The sequence below is a fragment of the Labrus bergylta genome, chromosome 3, assembly GCF_963930695.1.
Source record: "Labrus bergylta chromosome 3, fLabBer1.1, whole genome shotgun sequence".
Taxonomy (NCBI): Eukaryota; Metazoa; Chordata; class Actinopteri; order Labriformes; family Labridae; genus Labrus; species Labrus bergylta.
Window position 1 is genome coordinate 18,923,891 of NC_089197.1, and position 15,240 is coordinate 18,939,130.

Sequence of the window (15,240 nt, forward strand, 5' to 3'; positions counted from 1 at the left end):
ACGATTGTTACGAGATGTATAGGTCAAAAGGTAAATATTGATTGCGCCTCTTTTATCTTTTCACAGAATCCTCAGAAGAGGAGGACGCCCCCTCGTTTGCCCCATCCAGCTCCGTTGAAGGCAATAACACAGACTCAGAGTTTGAGAAGGGCCTGAAGTCGAAAGGGAAAAACACAGACCCTCCTAAGTCCGCTGTCACACCTGTCAAAGATGAATATGAATTTGATGAGGATGATGAGGAGGAGCGTGTGCCTCCTGTGGACGACAAACACCTGTTGAAAAAAGACTTCCGCAAGGAACCGGTCAGCAAGCCTAACAGCTTCATCTCTATACCCAAGATGGAGGTCAAAACTTATTCCAAAAGCAACTCGCTCACACCAAAGAAAACTGTCAGGCGGATCATCTCTGACAGCAACAGTTCAGACGAGGATGATAGGACGCCAGCACCTACGCCAAGGCAACAAGCCCAGCCAACAAATACTAAGACAAGAGACTCTGGCAGCATGAGCTCAAAGCAACAGAAAGACAAAAGTAAAGTAAAAAAGAAGCGAAAGAAGGAGAGTAAAAATAACATCAGTAAAGAAGTGAGGTTTGGCAAAGTCAATGACAAATTCTGTACATCGGACTCTGATTGCGGAGATATGGAGAGTGAGGATGAAAAGGGCTCTAACAGCTTAAAGGACTCTTCTGCAACGAGCCTGAAGGAATCCCCTGGCTTTAATGCATCCTCCTCGTCATCCCATGGCAACTTGAACTCTCAAAAACAAGTACCATCATTAGCAGAACAGCATCCAAAGCAGTGGAGGACAGATGGCTGGAAGACTGTGTCGTCGCCTACGTGGTCGGATGTCAGTTCTCTTTCAGATTCAGTCAGAACGAGACTATCCAGCGAGTCCGACTACTCCTCTGCTGATTCCAGTGTAGAGTCAGTAAAACAAGTTAAGAGGAAAGCGCAGGAGAATAAAAAGAAGAATAACAACGTGCACAGTAACACTGTGGACAAGAAAAATTCTGATCTCTACAAAAACTCCAATGCAGACAGTTCGATCTCTAAAACTGATGTAGATGGCAAAGTGCTGAAAAAGCATAAAGTAAAGCACAAGCACAAAAATAAAGAGAAGGACAAAGCTCCCAGTCTAGTACTTAATCAAGACATGAATGAGAAATTTGTCAAAAGCTATTCTTTTGATTTTGATGATTCAAGACAGAAGTCACTAATTGTTGAGTCAGAATCTGCAGCTGAAAGCAAGGTCAAGTTATCCAAACATGAAAAAGACCATTCAAAAAAGGAGGATAGGCTTTCAAAAATCAAGTCTGAGGATAAAGATTGGTCATCTGGAAAAGACTTGCACCGAACAGCGAAAGAGGAGAAAAACAAGAAAGCAAAAGACTCCACCAAGGACAAGACGATTAAGGAGGAGCGAGAGAAGCCTGTAAAATCTGACAAGGATAGAAATGCAAAGGAGAAGGAGAAGCCAAAGGAGGAGAAACAGAAGGCTCACAAAGAAGAGAAAAAGAAAAAGTCCAAGGAGAAATCCTCTTTAAAAGCAGACCGCAAAAGTGAGCAGAAAGAGGAAAAACATCTAAAGGTGGACAAGGAGAAGAACACCAAGGAGGAGAAGGAGAAATGCAAAAAAGACAAGGCACCGAAGGAAGAGCCTGAGTATGAAGGCTATGATGTCAACAACCGTTTCCTGAACCTGGAGGACACAAAGCTGAGTGCCTCAGATGACCATCATGACAGATGGGGCTCTGAGATGTCCTCCGACTCCTCCCTCTACGGCGATGAGAGCTGGGAGGCTCCTGTCAAAGAGTACAAGGAATACAAAGCCAACAATGCCGTTAAGCTAATTGTTGAGACGGTTAAGGAAGAGACGAGGCGAAAAGAAAACAAAGTCAAGGACAAGAAATCTGATCACAATGACAAGAGAACAGATAAAGAAGCCACGTCTAAGAAGAAAGAAAAAGACTCATCGGAAAAGACGAATGAAAAGAAAAAAGACTGGTCAGAGAAACAAAAAATGAACTCAAGTCACTCAGTTGAAAAAGAAAAGAAGCGGAAGGAGTCAACAGAAACTGTAAAAGACAAAAAGGACAAAGATTCTCTGGACATAAGCCGAGACCGTAAAGACTCCTATGATTTCATGAAAGAAAGAAAGGACATGAAAATCAAGCAGGAATCTATAAGAGATGAATATGGCAATGATACCTTCTTCAAAGACATTGATGCTGTCAGTAAATCGTGTGATATCAGAGAAAGAAACCATTCTGGAAAGGAGAAAGAAAAGAAGGGTGACGGATTAGAAAAGCGAGAAAAGACGAAAGCTGACAAGCACAAAGACAAAACAAAAGACAGAGTCGCTGATCAGGAGAAGGATAAGAGCGAGAAAGCCTCCACTGAAAAAACTGTCAAGGAAAAGGATGCCGATCGGGGCACCAAAGACAAGAAGGAGGGAGCAAAAGACAAACACAAAGAGTCTCATGGCAAGGACAAAGATCGAAAGATGTCCTCAGAACAGACCAAGGACAAGAAAGAAAAGACTTCTCAAGACAAACATGCTGATAGGGACAAGGATTTCTTGGAGGTGAAGAAGGAGGAAAGAAAAACGGAGAAAAGAGAGAAAATGTGGTACAAGATAGCTGACATATTCACTGATGAAAGTGATGACGATGAGGACAGCTACAATGGCGCTGTAACACTCTCTGACTCCATCAGAAAAGATGCGACTCCTGACCAGGATGAGTCAGATCACTTTCCTTCAGAAAAAGTGAGAAAATCTTCAGCAGAAGCGAAACACAACACAGAAAGGGTGAAAGACAAAGAGCATAAAGACAAAAAGAAGGAAAAGGCAACATTTGACACGGGTAAAGAGAGGAAAGGCTCCCTCGAGAAACACAACAAAGACAAGAAAGATTCAGCGGATGCCAAACACAAGGAAAGAAAGGACAGAATGTCAGTGGACTCAAACCAGGACAAGAAAAACAAGCAGAAGCTCTTGGACAAAAGGGACACCAGTGAGGAGAAGACAAAGAGCAAATATAAAGACAAGCTGGACCACTCAAAGGAAAGGAAACCTTCAAAAGGGAGTGGTGAGAATGAAAAGTCCCTGTTGGAAAAACTCGAGGAGGAAGCTATGAATGACTACAAGGACGACTCAAATGACAAGAACAGTGAAATCTCTTCAGATAGTTTCACTGACCGAGGTCATGAGCCGGTCCTCACCTCTTACTATGACTCCATCAGCCTGACCGACGTGTCTGAGGACAGAAGAGACTCCCTGTCCTTATCTACACCTCAGGACAAATTCAGAGAGAAAGAGCGGCATCGACACTCATCTTCATCTTCATCTAAGAAAAGCCACGACAAGGAGAAAGAAAAAGTCAAAAAGGACAAAGGAGACAAACGTGACAAGACGGAGGAGATTAGAGAGTCCTACAGCCGCAGAGAGAGTCTCCCCTTCGAGAAGGAGCCCATGCCTCTAGAGGCAGACCCTTACACATTCCCATATGGGGGTAAGGGAGACGGTGAAGACGACTTTGATAAAACATTGGAGTTTGAAAAAGAGATGTCCAAAAAAGATAAAGAGAAATCTTCTGGTGTCATTAGTGATAGAATGAAGGACAAAAAGAAAAAGGAGAAACATAAGGAGAAAATAAAGGAGGAGAAGAATAAGTACATTGATGGCTTTGGCTCTTTTAAACACTCTAAAGAGGATGTGAAGTCAGGGTCGAAAGATAGCCCACAGGTCACCATTCTTAAAGACCGGACAAAAGAAGACAGTCCTAAATTTGAAATGAAAAAGGACAGAAATCGAGACACATTGGACAAAGACAACAGATTGGACCACAGTAAGTCCAAGGTCAAGGATGAAAATGAAAAGCTCTCTCTGTCCAAAGACACAATGCGGAAAGATAACCGTCCACGTGAAAAACTTTTGGTGGATGGAGATTATCAAATGACAAGCTTCGGTCAGATGTTGAGTCTTAAAGACCAGGAGTTTGAAGAGCGCCACAAGAGACATAAAGAGAGGATGAAGCAGATGGAGAAGCTGAGGCCCAAGTCAGGGGACCCCAAACTCAAGGACAAAACCAAGTCCACTGAGGAAGTGCGTAAAAATCGGAGTGAGCTGTCATCAAAGAAATCCAACAGTCTGGAGTCGAGTCTTAAAGAGAAAAAGTTGAAGGATGTTGGTCTGCCAGCACAGATGATGTCTCCTAGCAGGAAGTTCCAGCCCACTGAGAGTCAAAACTCAAAGGACTGGCTGGCTGGCCATCAAACGAAGGAGAACCTCCCAGCTTCTCCAAGGCCAGATCAAAACAGGCCGACTGGTGTTCCCACACCAACGTCAGTCATCTCCTGCCCCAGCTTTGAGGAAGTAATGCAGACTCCACGAACTCCATCGTGTAGTGCAGAGGATTACCCTGACATTATGCTGGATGGCCTGGACTGTCAGAACTCATCAGCCATGACTATGTCAATGAATGCCTGCTCCCCATCCTTCTTTGAAAGGTATTTAATGACACAAATGTTCAGTTTTAAATGTTTTTCAGTCTTTGAATGTGACACTTTTCTAAGTTCTTGTCTTTTTGTTGTCAACCCAGCAGGTACTCTAGCTCCCAGAGTTTCCAGGAGGGCACTTGCCCAACCCCTGCAAAGAACCTCCAGCTTCCACTTGTCAGCCGATCTGTGTCCTCTGATGTCCGCAGGCCTTTAGAGGATGAGTTCAAGGCTGAGGCTGACAAGTTCCTCCGACAGCAGAGTGATCCAGCTGCTGAATATGATCCGACATCTTCCTCACAAGCTGTAGAGGACAAATCAGCGACAGTGGATGGGCTCGAGTGTATATCACCTCCTTATTTCTCTCCCATAAGAATGCTGTCTCCACAACAGGAACCGGCCCATCACAGTCCAGATTTGGCATCCACAACTCTCTCTCCCTCAGAAGGTCATGAACACCTTCCTGAGAGTGTGTACAACAGTTACTTGCCCAAACCCTCTACACCGGTGCACAGGCCAGAGCCCCAGGAGCCCTGCTTCGACATTGCTGCACCACCTACTCCAGCTCCTGCAGCTCTGCCGCCCCTGGACATTGACGACATCTCAGAGCCTCACCACAGTGAGCCTAACCTGGTCCTCTCAGATCTTCCCTCTGTCATGGAAGAGCAGGAGCAGGAAGAGGAAGATGATGAAGAAGAAGAAGAAGAAGAAGACGAGGAGGAGGAGGAGGAGGAGGAGGAGGAGGAAGAAGAACGTGACATGGGGGACATGGGGGTCATGGGTGATTTAGATGAAAGAGATGATGGTGACCACTGTGCGGTGGAGGAGCCAGAGCAAACAAGGGAACCATGTTCCTTCTCCCCCCCTCAAGTCGAGGACCCTCTGAGGAAGAACTGGCCTGCAGAGTCCCCAGACCCACAGGATCCAGAGGTTCACCAGCTCTCCCCCGCACATTCTGCACCCAACCACGAAGAGAACTGTTATGATCACAACATGGGATGGAGCACTGAAATGGACCTTAAATCACCCCATAGGACGTACGGGGAGATAGAGGCAGCCGTCTCCAAAATAACAAGCCCGTACTCTCACTCAGAGAGCGACATGCAGCAGCTGTCAGGCCACCCAAATGTTACCTCCCCTTATGCCTCCTGGAATAGGTGGCATAAGGAGGACCCAGAGGAATATGATGAGCAGAAGGATGCTGTGGCGGACATCCCCTCTCCCGAGAGGCCTGATGCAGCAATTGATGTGGAACCCAACTATTTGAACACCTCATCGTCGTCCAATAGGCTGGAGTCGTTCTTTCAAGACTGCAAGCCCAGCATAGAGGAAAGTCATCAAATTGACAGTGAGTCGACCTGTGAGGAGCCAGACAGCAGGCAGACCGCGCATAACTTCAGTGCCACCACTGAGAGCCATATGTCTCCAGCTGAGGCGCCTGAGGCTCCTGAGCCTGTGGTGCCCTGGGCGGACTCATTCTCAGCTGATGCTGATGAATTGGACGACCTTGGTCCGTTCTCCTTGCCTGACCTACCACTACCAGACAAGGCAGAAGAAGCTGACCCTCGAGACCAAGAGCTGGCTGACCACAACAAGGCTGTGACAACCCACATTAGACATACGATCACAGAAAGAGATGAGTCAGATATAATTGAAGTAGACTTGCCAAACTTGGCTAAAACTTCATGCCCTGCTGTAGATCTAGGTTTAGAGGAACCTACTGGACAAGACTTAGTGGTACCATCACCACATGCCAACTTCCAGCAAGAGATGGACCCTGAGCCTCAAAGCGTGCCAGTAAACCCCTCCCTGTGTCTTACACAGCAACAGGGCAGCATGTTGGAAAGAAAAGGACCTTATGGAGAACCTGAGGAGCTGGATTCCAATATATTGTATACATCGATGAAATCAGATGACTGTCAGTTACAAATCCAGACCCTAACTGAGCCCTCGCCGTTCACCATGGAATCGGTGTCTGCCGACAAGTCAGAGGACAGGCAAGAGGAGATGTCAGAGCCTGTAGCAGAGCCTGCGTCATGCAGTCCTCTTCCTCAGCTCCCTGTCGCAGTCACCCTATCCAACACAGTGGAACTAACTGACACTCAAGAGACCACATCAAAGCTAACTCCGTTACCTCTGACAACGGTTTCCCCGACCATAGACGTCCCCAAGAAGGTGGATGAAATTCCTCAAAGGATAACCCGCAATCGCGCCAAGAACAATCCCTCCGCTGCTGCAATCCCTCCTACCTCCTGCATAATCACCTCATCTTCCGCCGCTACCCCTGTAACAACCAGTCCAGCAGTGAGCATTAATCCTCTCCCCACGAGAACCCCGACACCCACCTTGGCCTCGTCCCTCTCAGCTCCAAAGAAAGACAAAGAATCTGTGCTTAGTGTCTCATCCACTAATTCAACCCCTGCAGTCTCTGTCCCTACTGCTGTGACGACGTCTGCGTCGGTTGTTATCAGTAAGACGACAAAAGGTCGCCCGCTCCCCATTGATGACGAGGAATCACAGACTCAGCACCCACGGAAGAGGAAATTTCCACGTTCTGCTGGGCAGCAGGTCCAGGTCCAGCTGGTAAACACAGCCATGCAGCAGACCAGAGAAATGATTCAACAAACCTTGGCTGTTGTAGTTAATGCTATCAAGCTGGATGATATCGAGCCCTACCATAGTGATCGATCCAACCCTTACTTCGAGTACCTGCAGATCAGGAAGAAGATCGAAGAGAAGAGGAAGATTTTGTGCTACATCACCCCACAGGCCCCACAGTGTTACGCTGAATATGTGACCTACACAGGTTCCTACCTGCTGGATGGCAAACCGCTCAGCAAGCTTCACATACCTGTTGTGAGTAATGGTGTCTTTATCTTTTTTCTCCCCAATATTTATTTATATCTTTAAAATAGACAGTACAGGTTGATGGTACACACGTAAATGTTCATAGAACCTCACAAAACACAGGTAGCACAACAGCAAGCAATATTTGCCAATGTGTTGAATATTTTATTAAATTAAAACTTATTAAAGATTTGATTCTAGTAACATGTCTAACATTTGATTGCAGTAATTTTTCCATGACCATTTAAGATATATATTTAACTCTATCTCACAGTAGAAATATATTCGGCTCATTTTTACATCGACTCATTGTTTGTAAATGCATGTATATAAAACTAATACTTTTTCATCAGATTGCCCCACCTCCATCGCTGTCAGAGCCTCTGAAAGAGCTCTTTAGACAACAGGAGGCAGTGAGAGGGAAGCTCAGGTTGCAGCACAGCATAGAACGGGTAAGAAATATTCAATCTTATTCTCTTAATACACTCATAGCTCTCTCCCTGGCCCTGCTTTAATACATGAACGTATATGCACTTAATACCATGAGCACTTCTTTGAAGAAAGATCAAAGCTTGTCCTTAATGGAATTTCAACTGAAATCTGCATACCCTCAACTCCTGGGCTGAACCTGAGTGAATTGCAGACACAAATCTATTTCATCTTACTACCTTATTAAGTGAGGACCATTTCTTTGAAACATGTGTAGCTGCTTTGTTGATCAAGACCAATTTCTATTAACCTCAGCTACAAGCCTCTAGGTTTACTGACTTCCATTTTTATATCTGATATTAATTTTTACCTCTTTTATTGCTTTCTGTTCACAGGAGAAGCTGATTGTTTCCTGCGAGCAGGAGGTTTTAAGGGTTCACTGCAGAGCGGCCAGGACTATAGCCAATCAGGCTGTGCCATTCAGCGCCTGCACAATGCTGTTGGACTCTGAAGTATACAACATGCCATCAGAGAGCCAGGTAGGAAACATAGTGTAGAGTTGATCTTTTATTTTAACAGAGCCAGACATTAATAATCTGTTTCTTTACTTAATGTTTATTATGAATTGGGTTTATTTTCAGGGGGATGAGAATAAATCTGTGAGAGATCGCTTTAATGCTCGTCAGTTCATTTCCTGGATCCAGGATGTGGATGATAAATATGACCGCATGAAGGTAAAGAACTCCTCTCTGCCTTTTGTATTGATGTCTTAACGCATGAATACCACAATCCTTTTCACGCACAAATGGTTAAAAAAAATCTTGGCTTCTTCCCCCTTAGACATGTCTTTTGATGCGGCAACAACATGAGGCAGCTGCTCTCAACGCAGTGCAAAGGATGGAGTGGCAGTTAAAGGTCCAGGAGCTTGACCCAGCAGGGCACAAGTCCCTCTGCGTAAATGAAGTGCCGTCCTTTTACGTGCCAATGGTCGATGTCAACGATGACTTTGTCCTGCTGCCTGCATGACACACCTGTGCTCACAGAAGGACACAAATCTTCGTCTGAATCATTTCTTCTCAAAGAGACTTCGTCAAACAGAACGAATGGAAAGGGCTAGCAAGTTTGACAGAGGACACAAGACAGAAAAAAATTATATTCTATAGAAAAAGAGTGAAAATGAAAAAACTTGCTCTCGATTCCCTTCCATGAAGAAGGAAAGTTGTTTTTACAGGGGAAAAGAAAACACAACTTGCACTTTCATTCTCAAAGTTTTTACTCTTTTGTTTGATCAGAGTTTGAGAAGCAGAAAAAGTTTTTTGCTTTGAGGCTCTGACATCGGGACAGAACTCCTCAGTGCTCAGTTGGTGGACAGAGATATATTTTCTGAGTTTGTTTTTTGGTCCCGGCTTCAATAGACCCACCGCCACCACTGGGAGGAGGTCTCAGAGTAGAGCTATCCCATCAGCGTGGTGCCTGTCCTGAGGGAGGACTGAGGAGAAACCTCCTCTGATGACTCGAGGCTCCTGGCGGGCCAAGAGAACTAGTCCAGCACTGACCCAGAGGAAGTCCACTGAGTTGTGGTGCATCATGTGAATCCTCTACGTGTATCTACAGACGGACAGACCAGGAAGCCTGGACCAGTCGCTGATGGCTTTGGGTTGATAAGACCGTACACCCAGAGGAGACCCTCTCTGTTCACACTTGCTTAACAGTAGAGCACCAGAGCCTGCAGCAGGTTGGAACACAGCAGAGGGTTAGGGATGTGTGTGTGTGCACATCAGGGCCAAGTGTCTGAGAGGAAGAGACTGACCCTGCAGCCTCTCAGCCTGGCTAAACAGAAGACAGCAGGCATGGATCTCTGAGGACAGACCGGAGTGTTCCTCAGCCATCCTGCTCTCTCCAATAAAAACACATCAGACCGCCATGGACTGCAAAAACACCACAGGACGACCAGAAGGAAGAAACAAACATAACGAATGTTAAGATTCAAGAGACTATCGAGAAATCGTGGTTCAGCGGGAGGAGAGAAATATTGTTTTTGTCTATTTCTTTACTTGGGCATTTCATTGTTTCTGAGGAAGTGACTTGAAACACTACAGAGCCAATATTAGTTTAATGGAAAAAAGAAAAAAAAGAAAAAAAGTTGTATTCCGTAAATTATGTACAGTTTTTATATTCGTTAACCAATGTATTCTTGCTGCCTTCTAGATAATTTATTTTGCCACACATTACTGCACAGTTGTAAATAACCTATGTACTGTAATATCACTCAGTTAAGTGTAAAGAAAAAAACCTAAAAGAAATAAAAATTATCTTTTTATGTACAGTTCACTTTTGGGCAGCACTTTCCCCCCCCCCCCCCCCCCCTCATATCCATGGGCCAAAATGTGTACACGATCCTGTCAGTATTTGAAAGGCTCCAGTACAGTTGTATGATCCCATCTCTAGACCCTCTCCAGGGTTAAGAAACTCACCTGGACGTGGATCACGACTCACAAATAGCTGACACAGATCACTTCTGGATTAAACCGGCCTCCCACAGGCCAACCAACATATAGTCCCTCAGATGTAGCAGAATAGTTGTTGAGGATTTATTTAAAGAATAGACAGAGGATTATTATTCATTGCTTTAATACACGATTATATCTTTAAAAAAAAAAAAATTCCAACCAAGAAAATGCCTTTTTCAGTGAAAAAAAATGTACTCATTGTTGGGCAAAGTCACATAGATATATATGGGTGGGATGAAAGTTAGATGTCATTCACAAGCAAAACCATCATTATAATTTTGAATTGTTTCCAATTAATATATTTTGGGGATTTTTGTTTTAGTTTTTAATCTCCAGAATTTGGACTAATAATTTCCAATCATCACAAAACATCATTGTCTGAAAGCCAACAGGACACAGGTCTTTAGCACTTCATTAAGTTTTCTGTTCTCCCAGATCGTCTGCTTTCTCTTTAGACTGAAGACTTGTAACAGCCACTAAATAGTTTCGTTCCATGATGACTTTTAACTTAGTCCTTCTGCCCTTTGTCTAATGTTGGAGAGCGACTTGTTTTCAATGTGCCGTTCCAATTCTACACACTAGATGGCGCCAGAGTGTCCCAACAACTCCAGAACCCTAATTGGCTTTGTTTGAGACCTGTGACCTTTCACAAGAATGGGCTTTTTAAAATAAATTAAAATTTTATGACGTCTATGGGGACATAATTTCCCTCATCTGATTCAAGTTTAACCCCTGTGTCAGTTTAGTCATCAAAGATTTAAACCACCAGCCCCTGTCTCTTCCGTCTTTTAATCCATGCGTTTGGCTAGTGTTGTCAGTGATTTTTAAACATTAGGTTACTTCCTTATTTACTCTGTTAGGCATTGGCTATTTGCCACTATCATGTCATTATGTTGAGCCCAAGTAGGCAATTACGAGACTTAAACCTTTTTAAGAATGAACCAAAAAAGTTTAAAAGACAGAAATAGAAACAGGGGAAAGAAATAGCTTCATGCTGAACCAATCTTTTTTTTTTTAAGTCATCCTTAATTCAAACCCCATCTTAATATTGATTTGTGATTACTTTTATCAATCCTCTTTTTTAAGTGGGTCTTGGATTTGAAAAGCTTTTCCTGACCTCCCACAAAGGTTGCCTGTCTTTGTGCGAGAGCTGCTCATGTATCCTGATGGCAATATAATCTGAACATTTCTAAGTTATGAACACACTGTCAGTCAGCATAGCTGTGTATGGTATGTCTAGTCAAGTGCAATGGTTGTTGCTATTACACTGTGCAGACAAGGTGGCTAGATGTAAAGGTCTGGAAATTTTTGAGAAACACACACATACTGGTTGGTATACAAAAACAGACACAAATACCCACAAATGTATTCTTTAAGCCCCCTGTGTGTCATGTTCTTATTTTGTTGTTGGTTTCTTACACCGTTTTGTTTTTGGGAAGAGGTTTTAAGGGTGTTTTTTTTGTTAACAGAATCCCTGCGTGTGTTTTTTTAGCTCATAGTGTGTAGTTTTTGAATGTTGTTGTGTTCATTTTAGGGTTATTTGTTTCCTGTATAGAGCATAAACACCAGTGGCATGTCAATCACGTTGCTTTTCAAGCAGAATGTATACCGTTACTATGCCCTGACCAACCACACCCTCTCACTATTGTTTACAAGACATCAACAAGTGTGTGTTTTTCCGTTTAATGTGTCATCCTTTTTTTAACGGTTTAATCCCTGCCTTTGTTTTTACTTACGGTAAATCAGTTATTTTGAACCACAAAGGCTTGAAATGGTGATGGTCGACACAGCTGACAGGTGATTTCTCCCCCCAGACTGCGGTACACCGCTGCACAGAGCAATAGACAAACGCATCCATCCGCATAGATTCTCCAGTGTGAATCTTAATTACTAACAAAACAGCAGTGAATTCTGGTTCAATTGAAGACAGACACACAAAACACACAGCAATCCTCAGATGCACAGTAGAGCACTTGGCCGTGGTGATACAGATGCTAGCCTGATGCCTCACCTCAGTCAGCAACATATTACCTCTACTCTCCTCACATTCATTCATAATGTTTATTTTAGATTTGTTATGTGTTGTTTTTTCTTATTGGACATAAATATACATAATTGCTATTTTTTCATTCTATAGAATCACGATTTCAAGCCTTTTTCTAGTTTTCGTTGGTTATTTGTATATTTTTTTAATTCAAACCCAGACTGTAGCTATTTCTTTGTTCCTTTTTTAGAGTGGAAAATGACTAATACAAAGCATGGAGAACTACTCTTTAAATGGTGAGAAATAACCTATTTATTATCTTTTTGTTTTGTTTTTCTGACACCTGTGGTATGTTTTTGAGTTGACATTGGTCTCCGCTGTGTAAATTTTCCTCCTTGTAATGCGTGAAAGAGACATACTGTACATAGCTCTGTAAATAAAACCTCCCAGGACGTTTTGCACCCTCCTCTTTGTACTAGTCTGAAAAATTGCGTAGAATGTGGGGTTCTAACAGCAAACGAGCTGTGTGCGCTTGCTGCAGGTGATTATGATGTAACAATGTAACATTTTTTTATTTGTACAATGTAGTTTATTTGTGTACATATTGTTGGAGCAGCTAGGAGGGGAGGGGGAGGGTGGGGATTTATGAGGGGGGTCGTTGATGCTATTGTCAGTGCTGTAACAGAAATCCAGTACTTTCACCTCTAGCTGTTGTTGATTTCCTGCAAAAAAAAAAAGAAAGACAAAAAAATAAACACGAGAAACTGAAAATGAGGATGGATGGGAAAAAAGACTAAAACTGAAAAGTAAAAATTCTAAATTGTTATTTTCTACAGTTGCATGTACAGAGAGCGCGAGAACTGCTGTTGTTCCTCAGAGATTATGTTCGTTAATAAAATTTTGAAATATTACATGCCGTCCTGAAGTTCTTGATTTTGTGTTCGCATTGTCCCGTTGTTTTTACTGTGGGTACTGAAAGTATTCAGACCCCTTTACATTTTTCACTCTTTGTTTCATTGCAGCCATTTGCTAAAATCAAAAAAGTTCATTTTATTTCTCATTAATGTACACTCAGCACCCCATCTTGACAGAAAAAAAACAGAAATGTAGACATTTTTGCAAATTTATTAAAAAAGAAAAACTGAAATATCACATGGTCATAAGTATTCAGACCCTTTGCTGTGACACTCATATTTAACTCACATGCTGTCCATTTCTTCTGATCCTCCTTGAGATGGTTCTGCTCCTTCATTGGAGTCCAGCTGTGTTTAATTAAACTGATTGGACTTGATTAGGAAAGGCACACACCTGTCTATATAAGACCTTACAGCTCACAGTGCATGTCAGAGCGAATGAGAATCATGAGGTTGAAGGAACTGCCCAAGGAGCTCAGAGACAGAATTGTGGCAAGGCACAGATCTGGCCAAGGTTACAAAAGAATTTCTGCAGCACTCAAGGTTCCTAAGAGCACAGTGGCCTCCATAATCCTTAAATGGAAGAAGTTTGGGACGACCAGAACTCTTCCTAGACCTGGCCGTCCAGCCAAACTGAGCAATCGTGGGAGAAGAGCCTTGGTGAGAGAGGTAAAGAAGAACCCAAAGATCACTGTGGCTGAGCTCCAGAGATGCAGTAGGGAGATGGGAGAAAGTTCCACAAAGTCAACTATCACTGCAGCCCTCCACTAGTCGGGGCTTTATGGCAGAGTGGCCCGACGGAAGCCTCTCCTCAGTGCAAGACATATGAAAGCCCGCATAGAGTTTGCCAAAAAAACACATGAAGGACTCCCAGACTATGAGAAAGAAGATTCTCCGGTCTGATGAGACCAAGATTGAACTTTTTGGCTTTAATTCTAAGTGGTATGTGTGGAGAAAACCAGGCACTGTTCATCACCTGCCCAATACAATCCCAACAGTGAAACATGGTGGTGGCAGCATCATGCTATGGGGGTGTTTTTCAGCTGCAGGGACAGGACGACTGGTTGCAATTGAAGGAAAGATGAATGCGGCCAAGTACAGAGATATCCTGGAAGAAAACCTCTTCCAGAGTGCTCAGGACCTCAGACTGGGCCGAAGGTTCACCTTCCAACAAGACAATGACCCTAAGCACACAGCTAAAATAACAAAGGAGTGGCTTCGGAACAACTCTGTGACCATTCTTGACTGGCCCAGCCAGAGCCCTGACCTAAACCCAATTGAGCATCTCTGGAGAAACCTGAAAATGGCTGTCCACCAACGTTCAACATCCAACCTGACAGAACTGGAGAGGATCTGCAAGGAAGAATGGCAGAGGATCCCCAAATCCAGGTGTGAAAAACTTGTTGCATCATTCCCAAGAAGACTCATGGCTGTACTAGCTCAAAAGGGTGCTTCTACTCAATACTGAGCAAAGGGTCTGAATACTTATGACCATGTGATATTTCAGTTTTTCTTTTTTAATAAATTTGCAAAAATTTCTACATTTCTGTTTTTTTTCTGTCAAGATGTGGTGCTGAGTGTACATTAATGAGAAATAAAATGAACTTCTTTGATTTTAGCAAATGGCTGCAATTAAACAAAGAGTGAAAAATGTAAAGGGGTCTGAATACTTTCCGTACCCACTGTATATATAAAAGATGAATTGTATGCAGTGGCATCACAAACATTCCTTTTCTACACACAACATAAATCAATGTATCAGGAAGAAAAAATGGGCTACACAGGAAAGAGTAACTGAAAATTAAATAAACACTAAAAAATGATCAATTAAACGACCAACCAAATTATGGTTGTCTTGAGTAGTCATGGTTTCTGTTGACAGCAGGATGAGGAAACCTTGCCTGGTGTCTAAAATGTTTCTTGACAGCCAACAGGATGTTTCATGAGCAGGATGTTTGAAATGGCATCCAGATTTAGTTCATGTGGTTATCTTATATTCTTGAAAAATTAAATAACTCAGCCTAATACTTAGTTAAAATGTGTACAATTATAACATTA

General features: G+C 43.1%; 1 protein-coding gene across 2 annotated transcripts in view; it reads left to right on the forward strand.

Moving 5' to 3' along the window:
- Nucleotides 1–13,179, forward strand: part of ankrd11 (ankyrin repeat domain 11) — a 109,842-nt gene extending 96,663 nt beyond the window's left edge. The window contains exons 9-14 of one of the 2 annotated variants that reach the window (XM_029277093.2): nt 67–4,510; nt 4,603–7,354; nt 7,699–7,797; nt 8,170–8,313; nt 8,416–8,508; nt 8,615–13,179. In XM_029277093.2, the coding sequence (XP_029132926.2) occupies nt 67–4,510; nt 4,603–7,354; nt 7,699–7,797; nt 8,170–8,313; nt 8,416–8,508; nt 8,615–8,800 (7,718 nt within the window). In that variant the 3' untranslated portion in view covers nt 8,801–13,179. The remainder of the gene's footprint in view (nt 1–66; nt 4,511–4,602; nt 7,355–7,698; nt 7,798–8,169; nt 8,314–8,415; nt 8,509–8,614) is intronic. The other variant, XM_065952867.1, reaches the window with a different exon arrangement.
- The last annotated feature ends 2,061 nt before the right edge of the window (nt 13,180–15,240 follow it).